General features: G+C 32.3%; 3 protein-coding genes across 5 annotated transcripts in view; 1 reads left to right on the forward strand and 2 right to left on the reverse strand.

Moving 5' to 3' along the window:
- Positions 1-9,739, reverse strand: part of LOC119838834 (cadherin-99C) — a 122,179-nt gene extending 112,440 nt beyond the window's left edge. The window contains exon 1 of one of the 2 annotated variants that reach the window (XM_038364964.1): positions 9,450-9,739. The gene's annotated coding sequence lies outside the window, so the exon portion shown is untranslated. The remainder of the gene's footprint in view (positions 1-9,449) is intronic. The other variant, XM_038364982.1, reaches the window with a different exon arrangement.
- A 1,253-nt stretch (positions 9,740-10,992) lies between these two features.
- Positions 10,993-22,286, reverse strand: part of LOC119839514 (suppressor of lurcher protein 1) — a 180,349-nt gene continuing 169,055 nt past the window's right edge. Inside the window, exons 11-15 of one of the 2 annotated variants that reach the window (XM_038365828.1) lie at positions 13,726-13,912; positions 13,410-13,600; positions 12,642-12,849; positions 11,729-11,973; positions 10,993-11,263 (exon numbers count right to left, since the gene is read on the reverse strand). In XM_038365828.1, the coding sequence (XP_038221756.1) occupies positions 11,199-11,263; positions 11,729-11,973; positions 12,642-12,849; positions 13,410-13,600; positions 13,726-13,912 (896 nt within the window). In that variant the 3' untranslated portion in view covers positions 10,993-11,198. Of the gene's footprint in view, positions 11,264-11,723; positions 11,974-12,641; positions 12,850-13,409; positions 13,601-13,725; positions 13,913-22,286 lie in introns of those variants that run through there. The other variant, XM_038365829.1, reaches the window with a different exon arrangement.
- Positions 14,934-18,780, forward strand: LOC119839513 (DNA ligase 3). The gene is made up of 4 exons (XM_038365825.1): positions 14,934-16,523; positions 16,753-16,906; positions 17,391-17,654; positions 17,886-18,780. The coding sequence occupies exons 1-4, from the start codon at positions 14,934-14,936 to the stop codon at positions 18,653-18,655; spliced, it is 2,778 nt and encodes a 925-aa protein (XP_038221753.1). The 3' UTR covers positions 18,656-18,780.

Raw genomic sequence — 22,286 nt, forward strand, 5'->3', positions numbered from 1 at the left:
TTTTCTTTTAAGCTCATACCAGTACATAATTCCTCATATATAAACAAAACGATTGTCTTTCAATTCCACTACAATACACCACGTTGTTTTGAATTCAAATCATTTGTCAAACATCTAAAGCAATTTGACAGTTGAATTAGATCACGAAGCAAGGACAAAAGAGTCACGAGAGTTACCTACGCCAAACCCGTATGACTTCACCTCTATCTTGGTACACAGCTGTTTTATAAAAGCCTTCATTATAACGGCGATAAACGCTAAAGACATCATTACAATTCGACAATAAAATAAACTGATATGTTCGAAAGTGCCTTTGAAAGCTATCAAGATGGATAGATATCATATCGATAGAAACAAAAAAATAATCTCACAATGACATATATATAAAATCGGTTCAAAATAGAATTGGGCCAGTTCGCACCGGGGAATGTACCACCACATAAGACCGCGTGAAATAGTAGTATGCGAATGAGAATGTCTTTCGGGCAATGAGTGGGAGTGCTGGAGGCCGGTTTCCTTTTTCCTACCCTTCCAAGTCCATTCCATTATTCTCCTCGTCAATTTATTCCTTAAAAGTATTGCAATGCATTTGACGAGGCCCCACCACTGCAAATGTTTATCTCTCACTATCAAGCTAACTCGGTTGCCCGCTATGTCATAAAAAATAATTAAAATATAAAGAAGGATGTGGATCACAGTCAACTAGTACTCAATTCGGTTACTGCCTTGTTCCTCTCTTTAGGGATATAAATGAAGATGTAAAACTTTTCACTGAATACAATCAATTAGTTGGGATTAAAGAGGCCGTTATAAAATGTCACATGCAACAGCAATGCACTGCACGCACGTCCTCGCTCCGGGCTAAGGATATCAACTATCGCATTCGACTTTATATAAGGTCATCCATTTTATAAGTATTATTCTAAATATTTGTATTGTTTGCAGAGTTTAAAGGTTACAATCAAATAACTGAACTTTAACGTGTAATGTTAGAATGTTATGCGCGTTGTTACGCAATTAATTTGATATTCGTGTAATAGATTTGATGCTTGAATCGTCTTTTGGGTTCAAATTTAAATTATCCAATGTCCATTTACGTAACTTCGCGTATACATAATGGATATATGGGCAGATTTATTTTAATCAAAAATAGATGTAAATCGTATTTATGTGGTTATGACTGAACATGAACACGTTATGGTGAGAACTACTAAAAATCAGTACTAATGTTTATAAATTAATTTTATATATGCAAAGGTACCTAAGTATGATGGTCAATCTTATTCACGCCTGAGCTACATTACCGATGTCCATGAGTTTTGGTACACATATACTTTCAGACCCGAGAAGTGACAGAGAATAGTTTTTACCTCGCAAATACCACGGATACGAGAACAATGCGGGCAAAATCCTTTGACCGTTTTAATTTTTCCTTGATGCGTGATAGAAGCCGCGAGCGAAAGTATAGTGTTAAATAAGTAACAGAAATATACTTATATGAAATAAGCATATCATCCATAACTTTCTTGGACATGTGACTTGACTATAAAAGTATCTAACTTTTCCTGTAATATCATATTGGAAAGTATAGATTTCAACGAAAGCTTGAATAAATAAATGATTGTAAGTCTGCTGTATGTAAATTTTTTGCGCGTGTCATGTTTAATTTGTCATATTATATACCTACATTATAATAATTCAATACTCTACAAGATCACTTGAGTAATTTTAAAGATTACACACATAGGGACAGACGGAAAGCGACTTTGCTTTATACTATGTAAACCTTGTACTTTTTATACAGAAACGCGAGTCGGGGTGAGTGGTTAGTACTTCAATAGACTGCTAAGACAATCAACACAGTTTTAATTCAAATAACGGTGTAAATGGTATGATATACAAACGAACACTTCATTACTGGACCGAGTCACGAATAGACACATGCAACCTGCAATTCATTGCAATCTCAATGAATGATTCAAAACTAAGTACAGTTTGCATTAATAATAGTCCTGTCTAATGGACATTTGTGAACTAGAAAAGATAGCCGTTAACGAGTTGTAACCGGTATTTATCTGAAAAGCTTTCTACCCCGTGATGGTTTTTGAACATGATAAAACAATCTTGAGTAATGTCTTGATAGACGTGCAGTATATCTGTAACATTTGCATACACTATCTACATCCATTTTTCTGAATACGTAACAGCAAATTGTATATTTATGAGCTCAATTTTGTGATAGTAGAAATGTGTATGGGCGTAATCCTAGGAAAAGAACTAAATAAGGCCTCATAAATATTTGTATATCTCACAGCTATCGCCTATAACAAGATGTAGCAGTTCGTTTATTATATATTATCTATATATATATAACCTAGATAGGTAATGATTATCTTTCTAATGTAACACGGTCAGTTGAAGCAATGGGAAGAAACCAGCAGACCACGTGCCAAAAAAAGTTCAATGACATGTGACATATGGCACCCGACACCCCACACGATATACGAAGAGGACTATAGTCTACATCCTTACAGAGGACTTGTGTCCCTGAAACGGGACATAAATAGACTGATGATTAGATAGAGTTAGTACTAGCCATATACTCACAGTTAACTTCTTACTGCCTATAAAAAAAATGTTACAATAATAAAATCGAAGTTGTATGTCTTGCTCACCCTGCATTTATTATGTAGTGTGCTGTTCAACTTAAACTATTCGCTAATGTAACTATTATAGAGTAAGCGCAAGAATCCGATAGCTAAAGTCGTGAGTGTTAAAATTCATAAGCTTATTATTATTCCGCTGAATTAATTTTGGATTTGTAAAACTATCAGATGCTCTTCAGGCATATGTATTAGGAATAGATACCTTATATTAAATGCTTGGCTAACTTGTATGTAGACATTTGTAGGTCTGCTTTTCAATTTAGTAAATTTTTTTAGAAGCAATTATAAATTCCTAATTTCAGAAATTTATAATTAACTTAAAGTATTTAATCGCCTTGCTTTTATAAACATAACATTGACATTAAGAAAACAGGTAGATTGTATCTTCGAATAATAATTAATAAACATTAATATATGAAAATTTAAATGTTCCAAAGGTCATTTGGAGACGACATCTAATAAAAATACGGCTAAAGAAATATCTAATCCCACATTAATCTGATCAGACATACGAACAAAATCGATGGGTGTTCTTATATTATTATTTTTGTAAGCCTGTTGGTTTGTTTATTTTTAAAGACATACCTGTTTCGAATTCGGTCAGCTGTCGTTGCGCATCTGCTGTTGTTATATGGCTTGACTTTAGGGTTGCCACTTTTTACCGAAAATTTAAAATAAGAAATATAACACGTATTCATATAAAATAGCTAGAGCTAATAGTTACGGCTCTTGTATCATAGGAATCGTCGTTCTTGTATTTTTATAACAATTAACTTTCACATCCCAATTACACTTATGTCTATGGTTACGAAACCTCGCAATACTATAGGTAATATGTGATAGTTATTGGAAGCATATTAATTTTTACCTATAGAGTATGAATGTATACGAATAGAAATTATTTTAGTTTAAGTAGTTTGGTTCAACATACTAAAACTTAGACCTTTTATCCGTAAGACTTATTAAAAAGAGATGTTAAGTCCTCTGTTAAAGAGCTTAAATAGGCTATGTCATAAACAAAAGACATCAATGAAAAGTAACTTTGTTATTAAGACGAAAGACATTCAAAATTCTTTTAAAACATTGTCAGAACAAAAACGTTGAAAAAATTAGGTAATGATCAAACGGACAAGTAAAAAGAAATGTAGTCCAAAAATACCTTATCAAATGCACCTTTATTTGTATCGAATAAGAGCCATAATTGTACGTGCAGTCGTGATATTAAGCTAATTCACCAATTTGTCATCCACAGCAGTTCGTGCCCAAACCACAGAGCATATAAGATCGATGTGACGCAAACAAGTTTCTATGCAGTCGTTGAATTGTCCTTCAACTAAATGCAGTTGGGCACGGCCTTTGAATTCCTCAAGTAAGATAATGAGATACAAAATCCCACGATTTTAGCCAAATGATAAGTCAGCGTTGCATGCTATTTGACAATAGAGAATGGACAGATTAAGTCAAGGAAATGAGAAATATAAAAATGATACCTTAAAACGAAGGGTCAAAGTTCTTGGTGTTACTTCACTTTTACTGTTATTAAATTGTGTGATAAGTAGATTCCAAAACAGTTCCTGTCTCCGGACAAAACGGAAAATTAAAGTATTTGGTGTGACGATAAAAACAGATGATAAAAAAAACATAGTAACTTAAAATGGTGACGCAGTTTTTTCTTCAATCAATATGGATATTAAGATAAGGACCTTTTAGTTTTTCTATATAATATAGTTCAAAACCTTTTTAAATATAAAAAGTTACATCTATATTAAAAAAGGTTCTGAATTAAGTTATGTAAAAAACGTTCACGTTCGAATACATTTTTTTTATTATGTTTTATCAAGTTGTTGGGTCCATGATTAAAAAACGAAAACTACTGGTGCGGCATTACAGATTATTTTATTTTTACATTTATTTTTACATTTTCATTACAAATTATCCATATTAAAAAAAGCTCACAAATAACTTTTTGATAAAGATCAAATTGTTTTTGGAAGCTTCATTTTTAATAAGTTCAAAAATACCGTCTATAAGGTAGATAGTATATTCAGATTAGTAAGATGTGTATATAACAAACGAACAAAAACGATTTTAACGCAAACATATTTCATATTAGGTATGATAAGAAGTTATTCCGGAACTATATCTATATGCATAAAATAAAGTCGAGTTAGTTACAATTCTTAAATTAAGAACGGCTGAACGAACTTAAATGATTTTTGGTACGATGGATTTGTCTCAGTTTGGTTTAAGTAATAATTGCTAAAAGACGCATGCCTGCCTCCCCAAGTGGAGAGGGGCGATCTAATAATGAAATATATATTCAAATAAAAATCCACTACATTACAGTACAACCAAGTTCAGGAAAATAGACTCATTTCATCACTATTACAATACAAATAGACCGTGCTAACGATCCGCTATAAAATCAACATTATGTATTCAACAATCCGCACCGAATTAATAAATACAACATCGAATTTATAATCACGCATATTGTTCAAAACATTTGCATGGCTAACGTGTTTAATGTGGAGCAAGGGTATATGAATTGTTCAAAAACGATGACCGGGTATAAATTGACAACATTAAGTGTAATTAATCGGATGGTATCGCTATGTATTTATCTATTAGGTATCGTATTCGTATATCTCTTGACTAATATTTGGGAAAATTTACCAAAACTGGCAACCACGATTTCATCATTAGTATTAAGAGGTGTTTCATACCACGCTTAAATTTTTATTAGAATTTTAAGTAAATTAATTTAGAACATTTGTCATATTTATGAAAAATAATTCATTATAAATAATACCAAAAATAAACTTGAAACTTTGGCTTGCTCCAACGTTCCAAGTATATTGTGTATTAATGTTTGATAGACAGACGTCTACTACCAGACAATCGGACAAAAAGGATCGGACATTTCGTAGTTACTAAATACAAATAAAAACTATTTGTCATGTCCTAAAAATACCAATACTATTGTCTTTTAGCGTTAAAATATCTTCAAACTCAACAATCGATCTCTCATTCTCAACTCGCTCGCAGAATAACATAAAGCTCGCAGAATCAGCATTGTCTATACATGATATGTGTGCTACTAAGACGCATCTCCATAAAAGGTATCCATTGAACATCTTATTTTAGGCCTATAACGGTTCTACTAAAAATGGAAGTAACTAAATGGATTTCGTGCTTTGTACCTTGAACCGACACATATTTTATTGAAAGTTATACGCCAACTCGGTGAAGACATAAATCAGCTAGATTATAGCACTGCCAGTCAGAACTTGTATGGAATTTAATTATTTGCCAATATCGTTGGTAGCGAATCGAGGCGATTATAACCTTTTGCTCAGTATTTTAATCATATTCAGGTATATATAAAATTAGTCAATGACGCGAGGTTGAATTTTCTTAATTTTTATATAAATTTAGTATCAAATGTATATTTCTATAAAATATTTTATACTCCTTATAGTTATATAGTCTTGTATATATAAAATGCCGGATTTATATTTAATATACTTAGTTATATGTTTACAGTACACACTATACAGCTTGTAACTGTCATAATTATTAATAAACATGGGAAAATCATTAATTAGTAGAAAATGAACATAACTAATACTCCTATTGATTACTAATTAACATAATTATACATATTATCAACACGCATACAGCGATGAGATTTATCATTTATATTACTATAGTAATGACAGATTTTACTTTTTAAATAAACATTTTTATAGGAATTGATTTCTTTAGCAGTTTACGATTCTATATTATAAATTAACATTTTCTTAACTTTGATATCGCGCTTCTCTTCGTTGGTCAAGTATATTACATCCTACTTTAATTACCTAGCAACTCAATGAAGTCTTGAAAGTTGTAACCTACATCCGAGAGGCGTATTGATTTCAACTTTATAAGAGCGTTAAGAATAACCGATATTACTAACTGCTACGCGCGAATTGTCTCTCATGTACTTAGGTACACGTTGTTTACCAAATAGGAAAAAATTTTAACGTTATCCGATTATGATTAACAATGTCAAGATTCAAGCTAAAAATACCGTACAAAATTGATTAAACCGCACTCATCGCAACATTAACTCACAGTATACACAAAATATCAAGTGTCAAAGCGTTTAACAACAAAAAAATTAGACACGGTCAAAACAAAGACGACCCATTATTTTTTGTTGGCAAAATAACGGAACCAATTAAATGTTATTTTACACCTACGCATGCTTTTTATTTGAATTCTTCAGTTTGATGGCGAACATAATTACGAAAAGTTTAGTTAAAATCTTTTGAATTCTTGGTCTTCAATATCATTTGACACCAGCAACCTTCCTCGTTTCCATCCGTATAAATTGAGAACTAATGAGAAAACTGAATAGTAACAGTAAATGAACGGTAAAATAATAAAAAAATAATTAATTAGCTTTTGGATTTATCCGTAACCAATATATGACAATTGAAATGAAAGACTGACTTGAGTTGACTCAAGGTTATAAGTGAATTAAAATTCATTATAAATGATTATTGTTATTGAACATGAACTTTGTAGAATTTAAACCATTCTTTATCAGCAATAAAATACACTTACTGAGAATGTTAAGGTCAGTATCACCCAATCACCTGTAATATTCAATTTCCTCATCTCTGAATCTTGTGTAAATACTGAAATAATATTTAAAATATTTAGCTAGCAAAAACTTTCAAGAATATTTTATGTCAGAAATTTTCTAAACTTCTAATTTTTTAGGCCTTTCACAGGGGTAAAAGGGGAACATACGATTTTATGTGCACGTATTATTATTGAATTTATTCGTATCTAATTTGTAAGTGGTACTCCTTCTATTTATTAGCATTTTTCACTATTAAGCGTTAAATTTGATTGCAGGGTATTTACTTAAAGTTTAATTTGTTCCAAAATAATAATTATAATAGATAACAAAAAGATTACATATATAAGATAACAAACATATTTGAATTAAGGTTACCTTCCACTCGGATATCCTACTTCCTACTATCCTATCCTACTAATCCTACTTCCTACTAATGTTATAAATGCGAAAGTTTGTAAGGATGTTGCTCTTTCACGCAAAAACTACTGAACCGATTGAAATTTGGTATTTAGACAGATGGACAAATGGAATAACATACAGGCAACTTTTTATCCCGATATTCCTACGGTATACGGACTTAAGCGTTTGAAACCGCGGGGCGCCGCTAGTATCTAATATTCGCGTCAAACTAACAACAGCTAATGATATTATAAAAAACTAGCTGCACCCGGCAAACGCTGTTCTGCCTTACTCTGATCATTTAGAGATATGAAAAATAGATTTTAGCCGATTCTCAAACATACCCGATATGCACAAAAAATTTCATAAGAATCGGTCAAGCCGTTTCGGAGGAGTATGGCAACGAAAGCTGTGATTAAAGTGCGCCAATAAGAGATTCGTTCAATCTAATGTCACCATAAAAATCCAAAGCATTCGTCTGGAACGATTCCTTGTGACATCACAATTAACAGTTATTTGGTCTAATCGTCACCACTTGAGGGTTTAAATTGAAAATCATTCAAACTATCGCAACGATTGATAATTAATTACGCTTCGGCAACGTTAACGAGCGGCTTCCGTTCTTTAATCATTACACGGTTCTCACCTGATAATTTAAAGCTGAGAAAAATGTCTAGTAGTGTAGTACAGATGGGACTTTTACTTCGCGCAACACGCAAAAGAATTAAAAACTGCTTAGCTAAATGCTTCTTAGTGTAAAAATATATAATTTCAAAATTAAATATTTTGAAATAGTAGAACCGTTATCTTTGTAAATTATAAGAACCTACTAATGTAGGTAACGGAAAGAAAAATTGTGATGTAGTTTTGAAGTAGGTAGTCTACTTCATCATCAGAAAAATACTCGTAAAGTGGCACAATTTTACAATTATCTTTCAATTATTCTCGGAAGCTACTTACATTATTTGCAAATTACGAGATGTGATATGATGTAATCTCGTTTTTATATTGGTTATCACCTAGGACGAGAAAGGGCAACAGACCACAAAAACAACAATTAATGTAATATCTAGAATGTAAACAACTATTAATCTCGAGAGAATTATGAGAGAATCAATAGAATTTAAATATAATAAAACATGTTTATGTATTTTATGTATTTATTAAGTCCAGGCTCGTGTGCCGGTTGAATAAATAAATGGTTCGTAAAGGCAAGGATATATGCCAAAGCTAGTTTAGACTATTTTTAAGTAATACTATGATCATCTTATTATTTAATATTATATCCAATGGCAATTTATCCATAATGGCACCGGCTCACTTAGTAGCTTGAGGCTTATTTTATGAAATAACTCTCTGGGTAAGTGTTTAATATAAAATTACAATCAATTTTAATAATGATAGGGCACCATTTTGTTTTAAAAGATTTTATCGTAATATAATTATGCATAATATTAAGATAAAATCATTTTACTTAGATGTTTTACATGTTTTTTACTTATCAAATTGGTTTGATATAATCTTAACTCTGTTCACTTTAAACGAAATAATAGTTTATGTAGTAATGACTATAATCGGACTTACAAAAAGATGCAAAACAACGCGTTGATAAGCAAAAGCATGTCGAACTTTTGACAAATCGCAAAATCAACAAATAAATGAATAGAAATATGAATTGTAAGCTTTGACTGAACTATTTAAGTGTCCTTGGTATGGTAGGTTGGGTATTGTAAACGTTAAAAACTTACATTTAACAAAATAGGGCTTATTGTCCACCTGCTTAGGGTACGGAGGCTGTATCGGCGCCTACTGGAATGTGACACCTGTGTCCACAATAACAGATCCAACACAACAATCCACACAAGTTTAAGAGATAACTTTGATTCTTTCACACAAAAATCTTAAACGAAAGCCGAAAACTTTGTTAAAAGAGCAAAAGTCGTAAAAAGTTCCCGCACAAAATGCTTCTATCGCGCACTACCACATTCATAAACGACTAAACTCGTACTGAAGTGACGTCACATTATCTAGAGAGGGGACTGGCCTGAGGTGAGACAGCAAATGAACGGAACACCGTACAATCAGCGCCCCCACAGTCCACACACCTGCTAACTATACGATGCAAGCTTGCTACGATTGCAAGTTGCAGTGTTTTGCAGTGTTTTGAAGTCAGCTTGCGCAATTCCAATAAAATATAAATCGCAGTAGGAAGAAATGTTTGCAAATTATGTTCTTTTGTCACGTTCCGCCAAACGCAATAACAGATGTTTAAATTGTAGACTGTTATTGCTCATTATTGTGTCAAAATTAGCTTTGAGTTATAATTCGATACTAAACTTACATAACCAGCAGTGCTTTGCGTTCATTTGTTTTATGTGAAATATTAAATTTATCCGAAATGCTTGCCTGATAAGTCTTTGTCTATTTTTCTATCATAAACTTATTTTGCAGAAAAAGGTACTAGCCTAATTGCTTCAGTAAAGTGTTACCAGTAACTGGTATCTACCACTTTTAGGATAGCGTGTTGGGATCAGATCAGGATCAGAAGACGATTTTTACTAATTATCAAACTTACAACCTGCAAGCTATTTCTGAAGCTTTAACCTAAAAAATATACTTTTTGAAACGTCAAATGTGAACTTAATTTTCAAGATGTATTATAGTAACAAAAAAAAACAGAGCAGTAGACAATAGCTCAGATAACTAGTTAATTAATAGTAGAAAAACCTAACGAAAGTTAATTAATGGTAGACGCACCTTCGAAAATATTCGGGATTCTTTTATAATATAGTTTATGTTAATTGTTTACATACCGATTTCACTACAAGTTAATGGTTAAGACTGTCCTCTACCTACTTACACAATAGCTAATTTTAAAAAGGCGTCATAGGTGCTTTCTGATGAATAAAATTTATCCATATCACTATGTTGAAAACAAAGGCATGAACAAAACTATTTTGTACATTTTCTTTTAGTGTGGAATTGTAAGTTGATTCAATATTTAGACTACGGAAATTTTAACATTCAAATCACAATCTTTTTCATAATTTCACTCACAGGGAATGGATTTCAGAGGTTGTCATAACAACGCGCTGCTTGTACGCTGTACCTAAGGATAGCTAAGTTTAAGGAGGTTTAAATATGCTGTGCATAGCAAAATTTATAGTTTTGCTACGAGTACAACTTGTGATGTCTAGTATCAATACAATTCCTCCCAAAAGGACGGACTCTTTGTTTTGACGTAACACCGAATCGAGTATGAGTATAGGTATAGAAAATAAAATCACAACAAAATTTAATATAATTTATTTATAATACGTGCCTGCGTGAATAAAACATTATTGTGTCATATTGCTTTACTGGTAAGAGGAAAGTTTACCATTCGCTTATAGAAAATATTGAATTCCTACGATTTAAATACAAGTGTATGGCACAGGCTATGGTACAAAATGTACAGGATTAGTCTACCTATTTATAATAACCTAATATCACTTTATTTAATGATATAGCCGATGAAGGTGAGTTAAAATGACGACCAGGAGTAGTAAACACAACCGCAAAGCTGAAATAAATAAGAAAATACATTATTACTCAAAATGGTGGTTTTTAATTGTGAGTGAGTATAGAGAAGGTGAAGCCATTAACAAAGAGAAGAAGAAGAGTAATGAGAAAAAGTTGCCATGAATTTGATTTATGTATATCGATTAGTCTTAAAAATATATGCGAGTGATATAGTAACTCTGTGGTATTATGGCTCCAACGGATAAACCGATTTCAGTATGGTTTTAAGACATCTAAAGTTATAAAAGGGAGTCGCAGTTTTGGAAAGAAACAGTTTACAAATTTGGAGCCCTTATAGGTAATATGTTGATTTGGTTCAATAGCATTTTCAAGATATATCGCAAATAGAGATTTTAAATTTCACGTTCGATTTCTTTACCATGGGGTCAATAATCTTGCTTTATTCGTTTTACAACCAGTTATTTACTATCTAATTCTTAATCAATCATTAACGATAAATACTAACGGAAGAGTGACGATGCGTAATCCGACATCGGTGCTTGATATTCATCGGATGCTTCTAAAAACTGATAGATTGCTTTGAAGCCAGTCCCATCTAATCGATCGTTTGATCGGAATGTCACTTTGAAGAAGTTTCGTTCAGATTCCACGTGAAATTCCTTTTGCTGACCACAGTATCTTCCGTATCTATTGTCTTCAGTCATATAATTCGAAAATTCTACGTAATCGCTTGCTGACACGGCTTCACACCTGAAAATTAAATAAATAGGTGTTATGTAAATGTTATTTATTTGACGGTTTTTACGGTGTTTGAATCTAAAAGTAGTAAAGAAACATATCGTTTTCGTATTAGCAAATGCAATATTAACTTATTGTAACTTGTCAGGGTCATTATTTATACTTTATAGCCATTATATTATAATGATTATGTTCTGTTTGTTTTGATAATTCAATCTTGTGTATGTATTCAATGTCAATGTTATGTGAATTGTTATTTTTCTTAAATCATTAATTGATTCCACCTTTATCGTGTTTGTTTTATAAACAAGAGTGTAATACGCCAACAAGCTCGCCAACGTAAATTGATTGAATGGACACTAATTTGTTTGAACTTATGTTGACGGTTATTCCTACAACGATTCCTGCGATGGAGTATTTCATTTACCCAGATTATTTAATCTCATATTTTTTTAATCACAAGAAAATCTCTTTTTAAAAGACAAATCTTTGCACAGTCAAATATATTCTCTCTATCACTCTTCTATTCGATTTTTATACAAAAACGTTTGTCATTTAAACACTTACAAGAAGTCTTATGAGAGAGGTTTAAAGATTCCTTGAATAATCCTAAAATCTCATCATACTTTTTAATAGGCTCAAAATGTATCCAAAAATAATATTCTAATTTCTACACTCACGGAGATACACCCTCAATGTCAAAGTGCGTGAAATGTAGGTGCACTTTCTCAGTCTGGCCACCGTGGAAGAAATAGGAACACTCCGTGTCCCGCGGGTACGGGCCGGGCGAGTTGGGCGACGCGAATGTACCATTCCGCGCCTCAGTGCTGTTGAACACGAACGCGCATGGGAACTCTTTGAGCTGCCTGCCCGTTGATATGCCGAAGTCTGGAAGCGACATTGTGTGGATATTACCAAAGAGTAGTATGGTACTACGAGTAGATATTACTTATTACAGGTAAAAACACCGGTTCTACTTTTAAAAGCAATATTTTATAGATAGCCTACTCAATGGTAAGAATTGTTTATGGGTTAATAGGTTGGTATATATTGTGGTTTGTTTTGTTTGGATTGATTAAAAAAGCTATATTAAATTTCGATTCTGTATGAAGCAAAGCCTTGGAAATTCAAATATGGTTTCCGGATTTTTTTTCAATAAAAGTGTATGATTCATAGATGTAGGCAGAGACAATGTGTGAAAAGATGACATAAAAAGTTACTGTATTATAAAATTCTTCTCGAATTATAAATTAAAATAGCCGCGGACACTGAACTTGCATTGTAAATGTAAAAAATAAAATGTGCTTTTCATACAGATCTGATAAGCTGACTTTGTATGAAAGAATAGAAAACGCACATCCATTATATATTCTAATAAGAATTACTTACTAACTGCCTTTTATAATATTAGTAGGAAGTAGGATTAAATAATTGAGTAAGATACTTACTTTCAACAAATGAATACGATATCTTGAATCCCCTAGCATGTCTCGACGACTGCGTTCCTCGAAACTCTAACATGAGTTTTGGCCCGTTCGACATAATAGGTTTCGGCAGATCGACACCGCAAAACGTGGCAACATTTTCTAAACGCCCGTCCACACTGATAAAAGCTTGAAGGGAATCAATGTTCGTGCAACTGAAATTTAAATAATATATAAATCTAATACTTGTTAAATTTGAAACTTCCAATTAATGATATCAACTCAATAGATACAGGAATAAATATCAAAAAATAACGACCACTTAACGTTTTCAACTTACTCTAAAGATCCGTCTGTAGGTTTGTATAAAAAGAAGTCTTGAAATATTAGTCTAATTCTCTCTTTTCCTCTCCCAAAGAACTCGTAATGGCAATGTGTATTTGATGGATAAGCGAGGGGATAGTGTGGTGAAGTTAATGTGCCGTGTTTTGAACCATCACTGTTAAATTCTTGGTGGCACGATGAAGCTGAAAAATAAAATAAATGAACATTAATTTACATCGAAAGTGATTACCATCTTCGGTCGATATCGGTTTATTATTTGCTTGTTATTGTTTTTATATTTCTATCTCTTTCAGCTATTTCATCAGAAAAAACAACACAATTTTTTTGATTTTTCAAAATATTGAGGTTGAGGTGATAGTTTAATTTAAAAATCATCTCATTCTAATATGACGCAAGCGCATGACGACGTTCATACGGACAGTTATGATTAATAAAAAAAGTTACTGTAAAAAGAATCTGTGATTCAGTACTAATATTATATGATACAGTAATAGTAAAACTAATATAGTATTATGTTACCTGTGTAATAGACATTAGCAAAATAAAGAAACTGTTTTTTTTTTTAATATATAAAAATTCGTTAATAGATACAAAACCAAATAACTAACTAGTACTTTTTTTTATGATGTATTACATAGATAATTGTTTTTATATTTATTAAGATGCGAAACACTAATTTTGTGATTTTTAAATGGAAATAAGAACGATAGACTTACATTATAAATTAAAACGAAACGTTATTTTAATACGCATGCGTTGTCATTTGCAATATCGATTGTGGTCTCTCACTAAGCCGGCAGTACAGTGCCTACACTCAACATTGAGTTTACTTTTTCTCAAATAAATATGCTTGTGACAAAACAAAAAACAAGAGCCTTTAGTTAGAATAAAATGTTATTGTTATTTTGCATTCAATTTGTGACAAGTATTTTTACTGAACGAAAAAATATACGTCACACATCGTGTTGAAATTGTCAAGTGTCAAAGTCTACGTCAACGGTCAATCAATGAAAACATTTTTATTTTTTAGCGTATTTCAAAATGCGGTAAAATGCGATATAATTAAATCATCGAATACAGTTAAATCTCTGCGCTTTATTGTTTAAATTAAGGCTAAATCAGCGCAAGTTTTTGTTTGCAAAATTTACAGTCATTGTGATGTACATTTAATCATTTATCAGTTTAGTTTGCTAAGAAATAATTATGACTGATTTCACTCCATTTTATGTTGATCGGGCTAAAGGCGCCAGAGCTTCGTGCAAAGGATGTAAGGGCAATTGTCCTAGTGGAGAATTACGTATGGCTAAAGTTGTGCCCAGTCCATATGGAGAAAATCAACATATGAAATCATGGCATCACATAGATTGTCTTATGAATGCCTTACTCAAACAAAGACCAGCCACAAAACGCATAGAGTCGATAGATGATATAGGAAATTGGGCCAATATCAGCAAAGATGACCAGGAATACATATTAAAGAAGATTAATGATATGGAGAAGTTATATTCCGATAAACACAGTGGCAAGTATACAGCCAAGGTGTTAAAAAACGAGTCTTGTACCCCATTGAAAATACAGGCCGCCACACCTACTAAAAATAATGATGATACCAGAGTACAAACAGAGGATAATATGTTTTCAACTTTTTACTCGCTGTGCAAAAAAATATCAAAGGTTGATGCATACACTGAGAAAACTGCTGTCGTCAACAACTTTTTCACTAAAGGATGTGACGGCAACAAATACCAAGGGGATTTGGTGTTATGGTGTAAAATGTTGCTGCCACAAGTGACTAAAAGAGTTTACAATTTGAAAAGCAAGCAATTGGTAAAGTTGTTTTCAAGAGTCTTCAATACAGATCATGATGATATGTTGACTCATTTAGAACAAGGCGATGTTGCAGACACAATCCAAAACTTCTTTTCTAAGTCTAGGTCTATCCAGCCAGCATCACAGAGTACTTTAACCATACATGACATAGAAAACTTTTTAGACGACTTGTCGAAACTTACAAAGGAAGAGGAACAGATATATCATTTCAAGAAAATTGTTAAGAAATGCACATTAAATGATATGACTATGTTAATAAGACTCATTAAAGGGGATTTACGGATTAATGCTGGTCCTAAGCATATTCTTGAAGGAATCCATCCAGATGCGTACAAAGTCTTTCAAACTTCTAGAGATTTGGACATGGTGTTAGATAAAGTACTGCCTACAAGTAGCAATGTGAAACATAAAGATGCAACACAAAAAGCCGTCCAAGCAAAACTAAGTCTTATGACTCCTATCCTCCCAATGTTAGCAGAAGCATGTAAGTCTGTAGAGATGGCTATGAAAAAATGTCCAAATGGTATGTTCTCTGAAATAAAATATGACGGAGAAAGAGTGCAAGTCCACAAGAAAGGCAGCGAGTTTAAATATTTCTCTCGTGCTTTAAAACCTGTGATGCCTCACAAAGTGAATCACTTTAAGGACTATCTGCCTAAGGCGTTTCCTAAAGGGGAAGATATGATTTTGGATGCTGAAGTACTGATGATAGATGTTAATACTGGGAAACCCTTGCCTTTTGGTACTTTGGGGGTGCATAAACAGTCTGAATTTAAAGATGCCCAAGTGTGTTTGTATATATTTGATTGTTTATATTATAACGGGGAGGTATTAATGGATATGCCTATTAAAAAGAGGCGTCAAATACTCTATGACAATATGGTGGAAGTAAAAAACCATGTTATGTTCTCGGAACAACAGTTGATTAGAAAACCAGCTGATTTAGCGAACATGATTGCTGAGGTAATATTTTCTTTTTAAATATTCATATGAACTATTTATTGCCTGTATACTAAAAACTCAAAAGAAAAATAATTTTTGTGGGCATTTAATTGCTTCCTTATACAGAAATTTTAAATATTTGACTGTAATCTTTTAAGTGTCATATAACTGCAATGAAGACGCTGCAAACCCGTGTATTAATCTAAAAAATTTTTGAAAAACTATAATATAATGATTTTAATTATTTCAGGTTCTACAACTAGGTTTAGAAGGCTTGGTACTTAAAGATCTAGAATCCACATATGAGCCTGGCAAGCGACATTGGCTGAAAGTTAAAAAGGATTATTTGTTTGGTGGTGCAATGGCAGATACAGCCGATCTTGTTGTTTTGGGAGCTTGGTTTGGTAAATATTCTTTTATAATTAGTAATCTAATTAAGTGGATTTCATTCTTATCTATATTGTGTAACTTGTTTGATTTTGTATACATAACATACAAGATATTAAGCAATAGTTAACTTAAAATTAATATATAAAATGCCTGGACTCTAGTTTTATTATTTACATGAGACTGGCCCCGCCCCGCGGTTTCACCCGCGTAAGTCCGTATCGTGTTATTCCAGTTGTCCAGCTGTCTATGAACAACATTTTATTGCAATCGGTTTAGTAGTTTTGGTAAGGATCATAAAATTCAAACATAATTTTCCCTTTTATTTTTATAATAATTTTGTTTCGAAATTGCAATTTGTTGTTTTCAATTATCTTGTGGACAGTTTAATTTGAAACAAAAACAATACAATTAAACTTTCTTTGTCATTCAAATATTGAAAGCTAAAATGATTATATAGAAAATGTATTAAAATTCTAAAATTATACAATAACATTACAGGAACAGGAAAAAAAGGTGGAATGATGTCTGTGTTTCTAATGGGATGTTTAGATACTCGTAGGAATAAGTGGGTAACTGTAACTAAAGTTCATACTGGTCACGATGATAGTACATTGGAGAGATTACAGAAGGAATTAGCGCCTATTATGGTCAAAATATCACAAGACTATAATAAGGTGCCTTCATGGTTAGACTGTAATAAGGGAATGGTCCCAGATTTTGTCGCACAAGATCCAAAGAATCAACCTGTTTGGGAAATTACAGGTAATTGAAGTTAGATGATATTATGGTTTTGTATGCCTTGACAATGGATGTTTTAATGAAATTTAAATTCTTCTCAAAAAGTATGTACATAGCATTGAATTTAATTGGGAATAATAGTTTACCACTTGCACAATCTCTGTTTTAATCTTTAATCTTTCATCAACCAAAGGGTGGTTTTTTATAATGAATATTTATAGTGAATTAATTATAATCAATACATTTTTTTTTCAGGAACTGAACTAACAAAGGCAAATCTTCACACCGCAGATGGCATTTCAGTGAGGTTCCCAAGAGTGACAAGGATACGAAGTGATAAGGACTGGAAAACAGCTACCAATCTAGATGAGCTGAGACATCTGTACAAAACATCCAAAGAAAAAACGGATGTTTCGCTATTAAATAAACTAGCAGCTAGCACTTCTGACGATTCGAAATCACCTCCAAAGAAACTCAAACTTAGCCCCACGAAAGCTGGGAATTTAGACTCTTTTGTTATAAAAAAGAAAATAAAAACATCCCCAGACGAAAAAATGCGTCTCTCACCGATTCACGAAACAAAAGTTAAAAAGAAAACAATTAAATTGGAACCCGATACATCCATTGAAGATAAAGCATCAGATATAAGTTGTTGTAGTGATAAAACTATAGACACGTCTTCGTCCAGAAATCAACAGCTATTAACAGAAAATCCATTACCAGATGTATTTAAACATAAGACAATAGGTTTCTATCCAGACTTTTTAAGCATACCTGAGAAGGAAAGAAACATATTCGAGAGACATTGGATTGCATATGGCGGATCAGTTGTTAAATCTATAAAACATATGGACGTGGACTATGTAGTTCACAACGAAGCGGAAATCGATTTTAAGAAAATGCAAAAGTTAAAACGGAAGATGCCGGAAGACGTTCGACATGTTACGAAAAGCTGGTTGATAGGTTGTATTAATAACGTGAAATTGGAAAATACGACTAATTTCGCTGTTTTTGTAAATCCCTAGCATGTATTTATTAATGGACTACTATTGTTATCTGTTATGAATTCGTTAAATGATATCTATGCCAAATAATGTTTTATTACGTGGCTTTGACAATCTGTGGTATCAATAAATGCCGTTATTTTTTATTTGTTTTCTTTTTGTAAATAAAATAACAAAATCTCTATTTAACCGCAAACAAAAACGTCGAATGGAGAACACAATCGTCGTTTTGTTTTGGTTATGTAAGTTGATAATTACTTGAGCTTTCAACCGATTTATGTAATTACTAGCTGCGCCCCGCGGTTTCACCCGCGTAAGTCCGTATCCCGTAGGAATATCGGGATAAAAAGTTGCCTATATGTTATTCCAGTTGTCCAGCTATCTACGTACCAAATTTCATTGCAATCGGTTCATTAGTTTTTGCGTGAAAGAGTAACAAACATCCATACATCCATACTTACAAACTTTCACGTTTATAATATTAGTAGGATTTTTGTGTTTGTTAGAAATTGACATTTAGTTCCATTTTAGAATCGAGAGCGGTACCCCAGAAACGTTAGAGGCCTTTTTGGTAGGAAAGATTTATTTCCCTTGTTATAACCAATACAGTATCATATTATCTGTAATTTTACTATTATTGATTTAAATAATATGTGGCACAATTTTCTCGATTAGAGCTCCAGTTGCACAAATAATTTGCTTCACTTCAATGAAATAGCTGAAATAAATAGCATTTTCTCTTTCTTTCTATTAATAATGGTGTTCTATAACTATTAATCATAATAAGTACTTCTAATTAAATCAAAATATCCACGATTGCTTTAAACTTTGGGCCAGCTCGCACCGGGGAAGTACTAAAATAATAGCTTGCTATTGTGTTTCGTACGTTGAGTAGGAGAGCCGGAGGCTTATTTCTTTCACCTAGCCCTTCCCAGTCCATTCCTTCTTTCCAATCATCAATCCTTTCCTTATCCCTTAATGCGGACAGCACATTCTCAGAGGTCTGAGCCTCTTCGAATGTTCATGATCGGTGGTGATCATTTACCATCAGGCAAACCACCAGCTCAGTTGCCCGCTATGACATAAAAAAAAACTAAATAAGTTGGTTCTAGCTAAAAGGATGCTATATTAAAGAGAAATTACATTTGAATACTGGTTCCCAGAAAATATCAAAGGCACCTACGAGTATATTATCTATATTCATGAGCAAGCGGGAAGCATTTATAATTTCTCCTAAACCGAAAGTGTGTAAATGTTAACACTATAATGTTTCACAATGGTACACATTTGAATTTCGCTAAAAATTACTCCATTGAATATAATGACGTAGCATATTACTTAATCCTAGGAGAAATGGTATTAAACTTGAGGAAAATACAGACTGGAATTTATATCCTTGCAAATATCATAAATGCGAAGGTGCGATCTGTTCGTCTTTCTTTCACGCCACAACAGAGCCATTCTATGATATGATTTTTTTATAGTTTTACAGATGTGAAACATCTCATTCTGGTGAGTGAAAACCTAGTATAATAATAAATGTGGCTGAATGTGTGTCAGCTGAGGGCTAGAAGACTTGAGTATAGTGATGTGAGTTGTTAATAACAATAATTTTATTTTAATTTACTAAAGCATTAAACTCTTTGTTAGTTAACCTTAGAGGAAGTAAAATTCTAACAATGACCCGAACTATCCAACTAACAAAACTTTAAAGTCTCATAAAAGAAAACGTAAAATGCAATGGCGAAAAGAATTATTCAGTAAAAAACATTCGTTGGCCACACGAGGCTCGTATATGTAAAACAAATATTGCTCATAACAGTAGGAACACCTTTATAGTACGTATCGTGTTTTGCGCTTTAAATTTTGAATGACTGCTACAAACTGGAACGCTTGTGTGTAGAACAGATTAATAATTTACACAGGGTGAAATTTCGCAGTTAGAGTAAGCACGGATATTAATATTCTGGTAATATCAATAGAGGCCGTATAATATTATAATAATATTTAATGACGGTATGAGCTGTAATAGAGATATGTAGTGCTGGATAACTTACAACCCCGGCTTACAGATTATTATAACTTGTCGTTTGCAGGATTTGGTATAATATATACCTACCGACAGGGTTAATCTGGAAATGTATGGAGTTACACCTAAAGTACCGATCTACATTCTACATATACGGTATCAATGTTTATGTTATTTCGACTGTTAAACTATGCTCCTAAACCTGATATAAAGTAGTAGTAGTAGTAGTAGATGATTTCTTTGGGATATTTTTATGTAATGAAATGTTTATAAATATTAAAGATTAATGTTTTAATAATCTAATTTAGTTCTCGTATACCAACCTAAAACACATAAAAGGTGAATGTAAAAATCTAGCTTTTCCGACATTGGCACTAATTAGCTATCTAATCAAAATAATGTTAAAAAAATTAATTGTTTTAATGGTTTTTTTGCTTTACAAGTTAAAAATGACGAACAGAACTGAAAGCTTCAACATCCTTGATGAATATTCTCAGTGGGAAGTAGTTATAAAACTCGATATTCTTCTGCAATGGAAATCCAATCGCACTTTGAAATTTCCAGGTTATTGCCTACGGGTACATTTTATACGATGCCAAAGGCAAATATTCCACTACGATGTATTAAAAATTCATTTTTGAATCCACTCATCACCCCTATGCATATTTATTGAACTTGAATTCTTAAATTGTAAATTTTTAGTTGTTTCAAATAAGTCTTAATACCCCTTATATTTACTTCACATATCTGTACACATTTTGTACTAATAACAAATAAGTTTGTGTATTTTTATTATTGATGTTAATACTCATATAAGCATGTGACATAATTCAAAACATAACCTTACTCTTTTTTATGCCCTGAAGGGTAGAAATTAAAATAGAAGGAAGTACCTAATTTAGAAGTCTGTTAAAAATTGCACTGAATTTTAACTGGCATGACACGCCACTGTATAAAGATAGATGAAAACATTTTCACAGCTGTTTTACGAGGTGTCAGATGGACTTTAGTAATTCATGACCGCTCTCCCGACCCCCAGTTAATTATGTGTCGTGTGGAGTGACTTTCAAATTGGATTACTTGCACTATTACAAACAGGCTGACATAAAATTGCCGATAGTTTATATTTCATATGTATAATTTAAGAGCTTTTAGCGTCTCGATAGACTTCCATTCTTAGGTTCTTAGATTTTATGTGGGTAGATGTATCGTGTAGGTAGTATTTTGTAATTCAACCATTCCTATTGAAGTGTTAAAAAAAACTGAATAAAACTAAATTTAATTTTTTGTTTTATAGCATTGAAATGCTTTATAAATGAGAAATTTTGAAAGAATAGAAAAAAATTTGATCACGAGGCAGGATTAAATTTTTCTTTTTTCCTTTATTTATCCTACCTCGTGATCAATTTTTTTTTCTATTCTTTCAAAATTTCTGAATAAAACTAACTACATGAACACTCTTCCTTACATACAATTCTACATAGAATTGATAATATCATATTTTAATTGTGTCCAAGCTAGTAAAGGACGATAAAGGTATAAAATGAGGTAAGTCCCCTTGTCCCAATAATAACTTGATTTTAAAAATGGACAACTTCACATTAATATTGTTTTATTATTCTT

The sequence above is a fragment of the Zerene cesonia genome, chromosome 3 (assembly GCF_012273895.1).
Source record: "Zerene cesonia ecotype Mississippi chromosome 3, Zerene_cesonia_1.1, whole genome shotgun sequence".
Taxonomy (NCBI): domain Eukaryota; kingdom Metazoa; phylum Arthropoda; class Insecta; order Lepidoptera; family Pieridae; genus Zerene; species Zerene cesonia.